This window comes from Aulonocara stuartgranti (genome assembly GCF_965226115.1).
Source record: "Aulonocara stuartgranti genome assembly, chromosome: 7".
NCBI lineage: Eukaryota > Metazoa > Chordata > Actinopteri > Cichliformes > Cichlidae > Aulonocara > Aulonocara stuartgranti.
In genome coordinates, this window is record NC_138945.1 from 11,651,206 (window position 1) to 11,666,108 (window position 14,903).

The window sequence follows — 14,903 nt, forward strand, 5'->3', positions numbered from 1 at the left end:
AATCATGGTGTGTACTTCTTCATTTGACAAAAACTAAACCAAAAGGGCAGCATTATGTTAAAAACTGACACCCTGTAATATGTCACATATTGTTCTTCATTTGAATTTAAATCATTTTGAACCCAGGTAAAGACCTGGTGATGGTCTGCAAAGGGTGTACTATCTTTTATTATTTTTTGACTATATCCAAATCAAAAATTACTCCATGGTTCCTCACATTGTACACAACTTTCCTGTTTTGGGGGGCTACTCACTTGTTTTAAAAAACAGGGACAACCTAAACGCTCCCCAAAAAATGAAGGCGAAACACATCTATCGCCCCTGGTGTTTGGGTGCAGTATAGGTCATAAACCCTGTCTCTTCCATGTGAGTGGATGGGACTAGGGTCAAGTCAACACAAACAAGGTCTCCTCAGATAAATTTTTCCCATAGATGCTTTATGCAATTATTTGTATTTAGTATGCTAGATGCTTGTATAGGCATTTGTATATAAGAGTATGCTTATGCATATGTGGATGCTGTTAGGAATAAAATTATTAAATAAAGCTGTTTTTGTGATTTTTATATACACATTCCAAGTGTGCTCATTAAGAGCTGGCACTCTGTGTAGTAAAGGTCAGAAGCATTAGTTCAGATTGATTGAATTGAACTATTGAGATTGATATGTTGAGTTGCAGTGGGATTGCAAATATGCTTATAGATCATAACTAGTTAAAGTCAGGGGGATATTTTTTCTTGGCCAAGGGAGTGTGAACAGAATGTCTCAGACTTAGCTAGCAATTCTCAGCCTGTTATTTTCTACTTATTATCTAATATTAATACAGCAAGGTTAGGGAGTGAGGTGTTTTTCTTTCTGTCTTTTTCCAGGAAAAGGAGCAGGGTCGAGACGATGACTGAAGTGCAGAGGAATATCGAGTCAGAGACGACAGGACCGGCCGCATTGTTTTTCAGGAGAAGATAGTCAAAATAATATTTGTTTTTGTTGTGATATAGAACTGCATTACCCCATCATCATCGTCATCCCCTTTGTGAAGCAGATCGTTGGTTCACATTGATTCCAGCGTGCTGTAACTTGTAATTTCAACTGCTGAAACAAATTAAATCTTTTAAAAGACAGTCACTCTCCTGGATTCCTGAAGGAAAGAAACAAAGAAAACAATGTCTTGTAATCTTTTTACCTTTTTTTAAAACCATTTTTTGAGCACTTAATTTACACCTTAATTTACACCATGCTTTGTTTATGGTCACACAATTTTCAAAAATTGTGGAAACACCCCTGCTTCGCTTTCACCCTCTAGCTCATTAGGGTGGACACTCTCCCTCTCTAACTGGTTCGTTAAGGATCACTAGATTGCTAGGGTCTGCTCCTTACTACATAAAGCACATTGAAATGTGAAGTGTTGTAAAAGAGTACTATATAAACAAAATTGAATTGAAAACTGCATACTTGGAGGTGCATACTTCCATCTAGTAAATACACAGTAGGGAGTGTTCATCACTGCTACTTCTCTGGGCATCAGTACAGCTCGTATCTTTTCTTCCAATTGTTCTTCACTCTTTTCCCTTCTGAGAGTTGTAGTGCTTTGGTGAGAGCCACAATCTCTGGCACCTGATCTGAGGCTGGCTGTGTAATTTTTCCCTTTTCCGTTCCCTTTCTCTCCCCTGTAACAACATCAGTCTGTATACAAGGTGAGATCCGGATGCTCCAGTGGTTCAGTTCGTAGATCTGATGTAGATGCAGGTAATTCTTCATAATCTATTTCATCCTGTGTGTCATAATTATCCCTCTGGCTTCTGAGTATCACTGGCGAACCATATGACCAATCTTAGTCACTCATCCTCTCATTTCCTCAGGGCTGCTGAACTCCAATTGAAATCCCCTGATGTGGAGGAATCGGCATAGACCAGGGCCTCAACGACCATGTGCCCTCCTTACCTGAGATCTGTGGTTACATCCACTTTGGCAGTCATATTGGGCCAATTTGTCATTAACTTATTTAATCTCTTGGTCCCCTCCTTCAAAAAGGACCACCTTCTCTCTTCCTCACACTGTTCACCAGCATCCTGTTGTTTTTCCTTCCTCTGCATCAGGTTCTCCCATAGGTGTGACATCTATTATCCCTGAATTCAACTACTGCCTGAGCTGTAGACCAGCGTTCCCATGTGTGCTGTAATATTTAGGCAAACTCACACAATCAGGTAATTCTGGGTAAAGTTTGGGCACAGTACAAACTCCAGGTCTTGTAGTCAGCAGTCCAGTTCTTTGTTATGTGGTCTTCACCTTGAAACTTGTAGTCTGGACTTTTACTTAGTCCAGTAGCACATATCTACGGTCGTCACCATGTGCTCTCGCTTGATATCCATTTCATCCCTCCTTCCTTCCATTCTTTCTGTGCTTGCTCATATTCTCCTAAGGAGTGCAGCCAAATACCCAGGCTGCACCCCTGGGTATTAGCCCCTCAAGACAAGATGATACATACCATTCCTTTTTCCAGTTACCCCCATCTCTTGTTGAATTTCTTTTCCGTTGTAGATCTGGCTTTCTTATCTTCTATACTATCCAACATCCTGTCGTTGACATATTTTTCTAATTGACCCAAATTCTCCATTTCAGGTGAGATTGCAATGTCCGCCATTACGGTCTTATTTAAATTCTCTTTTACTGTTTAATGTATTTTCATATTTCTCTTTTTTTTTTTTACGTTTTAATTGTTTTATCCGTTTTTATTTTTGTTTATCTTCTAGGGATAAGGACTCCCTTACTCCCAGGTCTAATTATTTCTTTCCTTATTCCATTTCATTTCTCTTTTATTCTTTAAAACCAAACAAAAACGGCAGTTACTAAGAATTAAACAAAAATATATATATTTTAAAATGATGAAAACGCAATGTTTTTCTCTTTTTCCAAAACTAGAAACCTCAACTTTAAAATTATTTTTGTTAAAGTAAAAAACTTTTGGAATTAAACATTTAAGACAGTAAGCAGCTGTGATATGACTGAATCTTTTGAGACCATTTTATTTCTAGTTCAAATTTAGGCACAGCCAGGAACAAAACCAGGGAAAAATATTTTATTTCAAAAAATGGGAAAAACATGCAACGTGTTTTAGGCTTTATCAGGGTAGTGAGTCACACCATTCCATTTTAGGAGGTGTCCATGGTCTGTACAGACTCCTCCAGCAGCTCCAGGTCAATTGGAGTTACAGCCTTGGTCAGGACACCTGTAGTTCCCTGTTTGTACTTGTAGTCGCCGGTTCTACAAAGAGATACATGGAATAAAGATTTCCAATTAAAAAAAACAAAACCCCAGAGCTCATCGCTTCCATGTAACAAGTCTGTGCTGGCGCTCATTTAATACACATTTCATTTTTATTAGCACAACATGCCACTTCATCTAAAGCACACTGCCATGCACATTAGTTAGGCGAAGTCACACTAAGCAGGCCCAGTGGACCCAAATCAGAAATGTGGTTAGTAGTCCACTCAGGTAAAGGTGACAGACTGTTAGGCTTGGACTACAAAAAATGCACTCTGTATACTCACAGCTGTAAGGCTTCAAGCTCAGTGACTCTTCAAGCAGAACAAGACAACAATTCAGCGTCTGATCATCAAATGCTGCTTGTCCACATGTCCAATTTAACACAAGTGTACAAGTGCAGCAGCTAAATATCTTAAATTCTCAGGTCTCATAGTGACTCACAGTCCCAAATGACAATTTATTAAAGGAACAGAACTTTCACTGTTCTTTACAATCCATTTGACTTGTGTTGGTCAGACATGAAGCAGCAGCATCTGCTCTTACAACTGGCTGCATTTGAGTGCTCAACGCGAATTGTGTGACAACAACCTCAACTTTGAACTGAAAATCCCCCAAATATGAGACGTTTTAGTTCCCCAACACAAGAAACAACATGCCTCGAGTTTGCGTTCACCACGTAATCACAGTTAAGCACAGGGTATAAAATAAAATAATAATTCATTCGTTCATTTCAAAGGGATGGAGCCTTTCCAAATACCATCAGTCTATGACAATGTTAAAATGCAGATGGCAGCAATCACACATGCAGGACTAATGATTAATAACTCCAATAAGGTGACAAAAAACAAAACAAAAAGTGTCCTGGGTTTAAACAGTGACCAGAACTTGACAGCTGCCTCATAATGAATCCCCTCTGTGTGATGTCTGGGTGCAAGAACAGACATGGCTCTTTACAGAAGGACTGGCCACATTGATTGCAAACTCAAAACCAGCCAAGAGGTGATTAAAAAACTGATGACAATGCAATGTAGGAAGAACACTGGCAACCACCAGCTCGACTCCTCAGCCTCTTAGTAGAGACACCTATGGTATCAATTTGAAAATACCACATCACTGTGTTCTTAAGTTATCACATTGAGAAGATTTTCAGAAAACTTACTCTGACCTTGAGATCAAGGTCACAGATTCAAACTCATCCAAGACTTTTGGCAGATGCACATAATCAATTTGAAGCGCCTACGTTATCACATTCACAAACTTAAGTGTCCACGCCGCCCACCAGGCAGGTGGGGTGAGGACAACACCCCATAAGTCTTTTACAGCCGAGGGGTAAAAATTTGTAGTGGCCTGTTAAGGAGTACGTTTAGCAGAAGAAAGTTGTGTGAAATTTTTTACAAGTTGTTCATTTAGATACTTGTAAGGCTGCTTTTAGGGTCACAGCTTACCCCCTTAGTATGAGGAAAATAAACTTTGTGTCACTTCCTTCAGGCTGAGCAGGAGTTGGGGAGACAGAATCTGTAGTTATATTTAAAAACCAGAATTCAGAATTAACTCATCTGTTTCTGGGACTGAAAACTCCCAGAAAAACATTTCCATCAGCTCTGGATTATCCAACTCACGTCATCATGGTAACAACCTCAGGAAGGGATGAAATTCAGATGCTAATTCAAAAGCTAAACTATCGTTGCTGAAGCATTATCGTTCTTACCTGACACCTTTCTTGTTGGCCTCATCATGTGGTCTGATGTAGTTCACTTTGTTCTTGGTGATGACACACAGGTCGATGTTGCTGCCAGAGCCCAAATCATTAAAGATGCCTGCAGCAATGGCATCACGCACAAGCTGCTTGGCTGCATCCTCCTTTGGAAACAATTTTTTTTTAAAAAAATTAAAAATTACATCATCACATTTATTTTTTTTAAAATCTGCAGGTAGCATGTTGTGTCTATGTGAACTACTTGTCTGACCATGTCTTAACCTTTATTTTAGTATAATGGTCTGTAAAACATTGGGAAAGAGTTCAGTACTGTGTTTCCATTTGAAAGTGATTAACAAAATCTTCCTCCACTGTTATTTTTTTTTAATGTCACATGTGGTTACACGTAGTTTCATTTCTTTAAAATAGAATACGTGGCAAATCCTTCAGGTATTACACTCTTCTTTGGAACCTGCTCCCAGTTTGGGACATAATCTCTACTTTTAAGATTAAGTTTAGGCTGCTAACGTACTTGCATTTAAATGTCATTACTGCATGTTAGTTTCTGTTTTGTCCTTGTCTTTGCACTTTTTTCACCCTCTTCCCTTTCAGTGACCGATGGCTGCTGGAACCTTCCCAACATGACTCTTCTGGTGGTTTCTTCACATTAAAAAGGGAGTTCTTTGTTCCCACTGTCACCAAGTGCACCTCATAGTCTTAATGTTGAGGTTTTCTCTCTAATACTGTAGGATCTTTAGTTTACAATATCAAGTACCTTGAGGTGAGTCCTGTTGTGAACTGGTGATATATAAATAGAATTAATTAAACTGAATAAAATACACAAGTGGCAGAATCACCTCCATGTCAGGCTTGTAACGGTCCTCAAACACTGCCATGGCAGCTAGGGACCCGGAACCTGTAGGGGAAAAAAAAATGTACATTACTAAGGTGCCAACTGCCATAATTAACCGAGTCAGAAAACATGACAAACAGAACACATTACCACTATAACTCATCTCCAGTCACCTGACACGACTCTACATTAAACACCATTAATCATGACTAAGAATCAATTCTGTCGGCATGAACCAGGTCACAGACCTATATTCATTCTTTTAAATGTGTAGGATCAGACCCTCATATAATCCTACTTCAAATACACCAAATTATTCCTAAATGAGTGAAAACAACTTTCCCAGTGAAAAGGTGAACAAGCTGGGTAACAGAAAGAAATGTGAAACCGTTTTACCCAGACTGCAACACCTCCTGACAGAAATTTAAATTTGTGAATTATCATTTTTATTTCATTTATGTTTTGCAATTTATGTTGGTCCGTCTATTTTAGTAGAAACATTTGTGACATTTTACAGGAAAATACCAGGATATATACATTTAAGACTATCAAACTAAAAATATCAATGTTTGATGTTTGGTTCATGTTGCCACTGTTGGTTTTACACAAATCCAACGACACATAAAGCTGGAGCTTATACATGAGAGGCATATAGCAGTGTGTGGCACTGACCCATAGTAACATAGGGCAACTTGTCAGTGGAGCCGTGAGGGTAGATGCTGTAAAGATGAGGGCCATTGCAGTCTACTCCACCCAGGACCAGGGCAGCACCAATGTAACCCTGGTACCTACAAACACAATCACATATACCATTTTCTTTTTTTATATAAACTTTTAACAAGAGCAGAAATATGCAATGTAATTTGTTCCTCACTTTCTTTAGGACTACTATTACATGACAATACTGAGTTACAGAGAAGGAAGCGTATACCTGAACAGCATCTGTTTGAGCATGCGGTTGGCGGTGGCAACACGTGGCAGCCTGCCTGTGGAGAGGGAGTGCAACTCCAGGTTGGAGGAGATAAGCTGAGTGGTCATCTCTGTGTCTGCAGCTGTTCCTGCCCCACAGCAGCTGGACAATAATGCAGTTGCACCAGAATCAATGAGACATTAATTTAAAAAATAAATAAATAGGGATATTTTCTCAAAGCTTTGTGTGTACGTATAAGTATAAAATCTAGATTTAAAAGAAAAAAAAAAATCACAAAGCTCAAAAACCTGTTACTTACTAAATGTTTGGGGATATGTAGTGGATCTTGGAGCAGTTCTTGTCTGCTACTATCATTCCCTCAGTGGCTCGTGTGTCAGCTCCAAGGACAACTCCATCCTTCACGAAAAAAACACAACACAACATTCAAACTCTAAAGAGCCACTCTGAAACACTGCTGGCTTTAGTGCCATTCCGCAAAGGTAAATAATAATTTAATACTTTGTTTCTGAACCCAAGTATCTTATAGTACGAGTATACCAATTCTGCAGAAGACTAAATTCTGATTAACTGTTTAATTCTTTAACAGTCAACAGTTTTTCATTATTGTAATACTTTGTTTAAATCTATTGAAAGCAAACTTTAAAAAAAATAAGTACCCTATGTTTATATGCACTCAACAATAACCCTGTCAGTGTGCCCCAGGGCAGCTGTGGCTACAATGTAGCTTGCCATCACCAGTGTGTGAATGTGTGTGTGAATGGGTGAATGACTGAATGTAGTGTAAAGCGCTTTGGGGTCCATGGACTAAATAAAGCGCTATACAAATACAGGCCATTTACAACACACTCGCTCCTAACTGACCAATGTGCAGCAGCCTGGTTTTGGTAGCTCACCTTAAAGACAACACCGCAGATTGTGGTTCCTGTTTTTCGAGCAGCAGGGACGCTGCAACCCACTTTGCTAGCTTCAATTTCCAAAACTGCATTTCTGTGAAGAAAAAATATTACTGGTATTACCTAACACGACTGCACAGCTACACAAACACAATTGTGTTCATATGTCATCTATTGAACATTTTTTACTTTCTACTGAAGCAGCCTTGCATCACAGTCAAAAGTTCAAAATATTCTTTACTTACATTGCCAATAAGCAAATAATACAAACATAAAAAAGCTTTGGTTTAGAATAGCACTCACAATGACAATAACAGAGCTCAGTTTTGTTTTTTGTCTCACATGTTTTTGAATTTCCAGAGCAAGATGGCTAGTTTTAATACATTTTCTTTAATGAGTCGCCTTTATCAGGGGAACGTTTAAAGAGCACATAGGTTTTAGAATATTAGTTCAGTTAGTTTTGCATTTCTATTTTATGTCAGTTAGGCAAAAAGTTTTTCATATTTATATTATAACACAACAATTTATATCATAACACGTTATAATATAAGGGTATATTATGTAATTATTATATTATAACATAACCATGTTATAACTTGTTTCAGTCCACTTTTCATGTCAATAACTGAATTGGGGGTCCGCTTCGTGTTTTTATCGTTTTAAATATTTTTTCTTTAGCCCATTTTGAATATTTATTTTAAATTCAGTTGCGTTTTAATTTGTTTATTGAGTACAAGATCCTGACTGCGAGTCGCTGGAAGCAGGTGAAGGAAGGGACTGCCGAATGTTGACTGGTTGACAAGTGTGCCGGAATAGAGCATAGTGATCGCGGAGTTGATCGTGAATGAGAAAACCCCGAAAAAAACGTCAAAGATAAAAAAGAAGAAGAAGAAAAGAATGAAAAGGACAGAGTGTGAACACTTTTTGACACTCAGTTCCACTTCAGCTCTTTATATGTTACGACCCAACAAGAGCGGACAGACACTGTCTATGCACACTTCATATTTAATTTAGCCAATTTTGCAATATGGTTTCAGTTAATCTTCATACTATTTCAGACGTCTCGTTTTTAATTTGGATGCGAGTTCATGTTTTTTTCACAACTAGCTAACCATAATCCCCTGATTGGCTAGGCTAGGCGGGGGGTTCGGGTTCCTAAATAAAAACTGCCAGGACCTGTTTTATTTTACCTAACCTAACGAAGTTCAGACTGTTTGTTTGTTTTTTTTTAAACGAAATGACTTCACTGCAACATATATAAAAACACACGCAAAACCCACTATGAACAGCAAAGCCTGTCGTGGTTTTAAACATGAGCGGCATGTGAATCGTTAATACTAACATGGGGGAAAAGCCTGAGTCACTGTGTGGAAGCCGAGTTAGCATCACTGGGAAAGCCAAACGAAAAGGCGACAAACCTAAGCGGCGTCCACATTTAAACAGTGGCATCTATTAAACTCAATGATGTACTTCCTCTGCTCTAATTTTCATTCGCGGAAAAACGCTCACCTTTTACAGTTGTCGAAACTGAAACCCCCGAAAGCTGGCCGGACTGCTGTCAGTGTCGCCATCTTAGTGAATGAATGCTGTATTTCCGGGAAGTAAAGGAAGTTGGTCTATATGTTATGGGGACCATATTGCGGTATGGCAAGCCAGAAGAGCCAAACATCGGCACCGAGTGGCGTTTTGAATGCCCCCACTTGAGTGGCAAAAAACCAAAAACGTACCACTGCTCAAATTATCTCAAGTCCTAGAAGTAAAAAGGCAAACTTAAGTTTCACATTCTTCTTTTATTAGAAATAATCGGATTATTATGATTTGTGTGGCATCAAATTTGATGCAGAGCAGCTGATTGTTCTGTAAATAGTTTATTTAATGTTTATTTAAAAAACGCCTTGGCTGCATTTTTAGGTAAACAGCTGCAAAAAACTTTGTTGTTTGCATAACTCAGTTACCTTTTTGAAGAAGTAACTATATAATTAATTGCCCAACATTGGTCATTATATACTGTATTTTGCATACAGAGAGTTACAGGACTCTGTCCCAGACCCTAGACTCATACTCATAATATAAGTCAGAGCTTTATTATAAAAAAAAAAAAGAAGAAAGTTTTGTTTTCAAAATTGGAGTTCAAGTTAACAATAGTGTTAACATACTACACAGGTCATGAACAAGATTCTTTTAAAATTTTCATTGTAAGTGGGCTAAAGCAGTTAATTAAAAGTAGTCCGACATAAATGTAAATGCTGTAATTTGATTATTTTAATAAACCATGTAACTTGGATGGATTCGATGCTGGCGTGACCACAGTGCACCAGGGCCGTGCAGAGACGTTTAAAGGGGCGGGTGCTCAAAGTTAAAAAGGGGCACATTGAACCAGGCTGAATAACAACAACAAACATTCATCAAGAATCTAATATGGGCAACAAGTAAAGCAAACGTAGCCTATGTTTTACCTGATGGGTACAATGTTGCTGTTGAGGGGTTGCTGCTGCTCCTGCTGCTGATAGTGCTGGAGGGCGGGGCTGTGTTGATCTGAGACTGTAGACATTAAAAAGTCCATAGGAGAGATGGTAGCTGATTAAACAAGTGTCATGAGATAATAACAAAATGCAAAGATTGGTGACAGCGCTTGGAACCATAAGGCAACAAAAAACTGTGAGAAATAAATTAGGCTCTGCCTGTGATTCACTCTTTGCTTCTCTTCTTCCTTCCATCCCATCATTTCATATATCACTCTCCACTTGCTGTCTATCTGAGAACAAGGCACAACTTGTTATTGCAATAAATTATAATCTAATTATCCACACCTAACAACTCTTGCACTTAATCTATAATAAAATGATGACAGAAAAATGTTATAGCACTGCCTTTAGTAGCCTCACACAGCTCCTACTGTTTCCTCATGTCCTTACCAGGCATGTCTGGACAATGTTATATCATGAGTAATAATTTAAAATAATCCATATACATAAAACACACACATGCACGCACACAGTGAAATTTTAGACCTTCTTCAGAATACTGTATATACTATGGGCCAGAGGTGTGGACTCGAGTCACATGACTTGGACTCGAGTCAGACTCGAGTCATTAATTTTATGACTTTAGACTTGACTTGAAAAAATGTTCTAAGACTTGTGACTTGACTTGGACTTTTACACCAATGACTTGGGACTTGAATTGGACTTGAACCGGTTTACTTGAAAAGACTTGATATTTTACCCCAAATATAAAATTTAACATGCATATTATATAGAGATTGAAAATGTGATGTCATTCACGGGTAGAACCGCAAAGGATTCTGGGAACTCGTGGCAAGCGGTACTAGCGCACGCAGGCTTTCAATTGAAATCAGTCACACAGCGATAAAAAGAAACACAAAAATGTCAAGAAGCTGTTGTATTATTAACTACAATAGCCGGTCGCATGACAGCCACGGGAAGCCGACGGGTAAAGAGATCGGTTGTTATCGGATTACGTCGTTGAAGAGAAATTGTTCGAGCCATGTTTCCGAAGTAACAAAGACGCGACTGGATTGCAGCCATTCAAAGACCAAATATAACGTCCCAGAACACTCCAGCTCACAGGTTAGTCTGCTCCAAGCATTTACACAAAGGTCAGTCTGCTGTTGTAGTTAATACGTCATTTTCATAACATAATTGGTGATATAGGTTACAAGCAAGTCTGGCGCTGAACAGAAATGGTCGCGCTATGCTCCTTTATTTATTGTGCATAAATAGTGAATTGTCCTGACACAATATTGCGTTTCACTTCTGTTATTATGGTACATTGACAAAAACATATACTTTTATTCACATAATAAAACAGTTGTTTTGTATCACTAATTGTCCAGTGCGATTACAGCATACAATATTGTTGTCACTGCTACATTTCTGTGATGCTACCAGAAATTATTTCTACTACTAATTAATTACCGTTGAGCTCAAAGGTCCTATTAATAAACGGTTAACGAATGTGTATTTATGACGACGATTTGTGAGACTGGTAAACTTATGATATGTACGATGGTCTTTCGTTCTACACGGTGCATTTCAAGGTCCTGCACCCATCCGTCGGTAAACTGTACCTGGGCTTGTTGCAGTGACCGGAAGTTACTAAACTTCACGAGTGTATGCACTCACTCCAAGAACCGTATGATTATAAATATGCATATAAATATGCTACGATGAGATAGCTGACTTCATCTAACTAGCAAATGTTGTCCAGGCTACGTTGGTGATGCAGTTTTTTTTAATGTATATGATATTTTTGTCATGCGATTTTAAAGCCGGTTGTGCCAAAAAGTGATTTCCAGTGTTTCTGTGTATTTTTTATGTGTAATATCTTTACGTATGTTCGTAAATAGACTTCGGTGAACAGGGGATACAAAGGGGTTACATAAAGAATTAAAAAATTATCTGTTTTTTAAGTATCTTTACAACTTGTACTTACATTATAACCAATCCGGTCCTTTATCCCCACTTAAAATATTTTTACAGAACTATTGTAATATTTGCTGCCATTTCTGCTGTGCTCTTGGCCAACTTACTCTTACAAAATAAATTTTTAATGTTAATGAGATTTTTTTTACTGCATAAATAAAGGTTATATAAAAGTCGCTGCCAAAAACTGATTGCGGCTTGTATCTTGCTACACGAATGTTGTTTGTGGCTCAAGATGACTTTATGTCATCCATAAGGGATGCATTTGACATATGTTTAACATATTATAGCCCAACAAGTTACTTATAGCACTTTAAATATGAGCAATCGCTTTTTGGCAAATACCGGAAATCAGTTTTTGGCAGACAATCACTTTTTGGCACAACACCGGTCCTACAACCGCATCCAAGAATAACATGCAGCTTATCTCAGAACTGTCGGTGAAAATTATTCTTGGAGCTAGGTTTAATTGAGCTGCATTTTAAAGAGGTGCAATTTCACAATTTGTGTATATTTTCTAAGTTCACTATTTTGTCATGTGTTGAGAAAAACACAGATTTTAAAATTACATGGTCTAATATTTACATTTAGCATAACTGCAACATACTTTTTTCTTCTTTTTTTTTTTTTAAAGACTCGAAAGGACTTGAAATTCAAAATTTCAGACTTGTGACTTGACTCGGACTTTTACACCAGTGACTTGAGACTCGACTCTGACTTGCCTGACATTACTTGAGACTTGACTTGAGACTTGAGGATAAAGACTTGAGACTTACTTGAGACTTGCAAAACAATGACTTGGTCCCACCTCTGCTATGGGCATCCTTACATTATTATTTATTACTAGAGCTACAATAATAAAGCAATGAGGAGGGGGAAGTAATAAATATGAAATAATGTCATTATGATGATTCCATTTGTTTCACTATCCACTCTGTGCAGGGCAAAGCTTATTTTTACTGCTGTAAAATCCTAATTTTGTCTTATTTAAAATATAAATCTAATATAATCTGCTTCTTAATGTATGTTCTTTAAAATACAGTGTGTGTTTTTTAATATATTATAATTATAATAATGCATAATTATGTGGACATGCATATTAGATCATTTTTTAGTGAAATATAATCCCTCCAGAAAGGCAGGAAAAGCCCTGTAACTTGCTTTAAAACTAAATATGTTTCTAAATACTTTAAAACTAAATATGTTCCCTAAAACGGTGACAGAGATACAGACCCATGACAGCCTTACACAGGTAGCCAGCAGCTGTGACCAGCACTACTTGTGCAGTTAATAAAAGGACAGGTAATGTTTGTCGCGCTGTTGCACAGCTCGTTTGTTTCAGTTCATCAGTTGCAACAAGACAGCTTACCAACGTGTACAAAATAAGCTAATACTCCTGGGTGCTATACACTACAGTGTACGCTGTACACCTACTTACTGGTTTTGTCGCATCAGTCTGTGTCTCTGAGTTAACTTGTGTTTCTCCTACAGCTCCGGACCGGAAAAAATGCGCGTGCTCTTTGTGAGCTCGTTCCCGGCTCGTAACCAGCGCGTTCTGCCGTCAAGGGCGATCATTGGTTAAATGTGATCATGTGACTGATGCAAGCCAGATCCTTTTATTTACTTACTGAGACTGCAGCGTGTTGTGCGCTCTGCTGAGAAGGTGATTGGCTGTAGACTCCCATCTTTGCAGGACCTGTACACCTCCAGGACACTGCGGCGTGCAGCTCGGATCTCAGCTGACCCTTCTCACCCTGGATACAGTCTGTTTGACCTGCTCCCCTCAGGTAGGAGGCTCCGGTCAATTCGCACCAGAACCTCTCGCCATAAGAACAGTTTCTTCCCCTCTGCTGTTGGACACATGAACAATAAACGTACGACTGTCCCCACCACTAACTCATGACCCTACGCTGTGTTCACTGCATGATTCCATGTTTTGGCACTGATCACCACCTGCACTCATGTATATATCTTTCTACGTAGCACTTTTAATTCTTATTCTCATGTATATATCTCATGTATATCTCATGCATATATCTTTCTACGTAGCACTTTTAATTCTTATTCTTACTTTTATTTTTTTCATGTCTATTTAAGCGCAATTTATGACAGCATGTTTTCACTGAAGCACCGCAGCAATTTCCTAATGTTGTAAACCTGCTCAACATTTGGCAATAAAACCCATTCTGATTCTGATTCTGATTTAGCAAAACTGTGATTAATAGTTAAATATTATTGTTGAGGGGCACAGACAGGACTCCGCACGCACACACACTAAAATTTTTTTAAAAAGTTGCCTCAACAAAAGGGCACTTTGGGCACCCATCAGGAAAGGGGCGGGGCCCCTCTAGCCCCCCTCTGCACGTGCCTGCAGTGCACACATCTGCTGTTGCTCACAAGAGACCGCTCAGGGAGTTTGTATGTTCGCTCATACACATGAAAAAATAGAGGGAGCATTGATGTGGACATGTGACATGATCTGTTATTTATGGAGCGATACAAATGCTTTAATAACGAAGAACATTAAAACAATACTGTTGGCCACATGTCGGCAAAATTAGTGGTGTTAGTACTTAACGCGGTTCAGGTTCTACTTGGTTTTAAAGCCTTTAAAATATACGGCGTTCAATGGTTAACTTTAATCTTACAGAGAATGTGAAGAGTTTTTCGACAATTAAAGTCAGTGTTATATCCACAAACAGAACAAGCTGAAATGCAGACAGGTTGTGAATGCTGCCTGGTTTTCAGTCCCGAATATACACGGTACAACCAGGATTCATAGTACTGTTAATGTTAGCTCGATTACTGCGCTGGCTCGGTTCCGTG

At 38.5% G+C, this 14,903-nt stretch overlaps 1 protein-coding gene across 2 annotated transcripts; it reads right to left on the reverse strand.

Moving 5' to 3' along the window:
• Window positions 1-3,056: 3,056 nt before the first annotated feature.
• psmb7 (proteasome 20S subunit beta 7) lies at window positions 3,057-9,250 on the reverse strand. 2 transcript variants are annotated; one of them, XM_082541124.1, is made up of 9 exons: window positions 9,142-9,250; window positions 7,633-7,726; window positions 7,038-7,135; window positions 6,740-6,880; window positions 6,481-6,596; window positions 5,813-5,871; window positions 4,968-5,119; window positions 3,544-3,570; window positions 3,057-3,256 (listed from the first exon to the last, which is right to left on the reverse strand). In XM_082541124.1, the coding sequence occupies exons 1-9, from the start codon at window positions 9,201-9,203 to the stop codon at window positions 3,145-3,147; spliced, it is 861 nt and encodes a 286-aa protein (XP_082397250.1). In that variant the 5' UTR covers window positions 9,204-9,250; the 3' UTR covers window positions 3,057-3,144. The 2 variants fall into 2 exon arrangements, with proteins under 2 accessions (XP_082397250.1, XP_082397251.1); XM_082541125.1 differs by lacking the exon at window positions 3,544-3,570.
• Window positions 9,251-14,903: the final 5,653 nt, after the last annotated feature.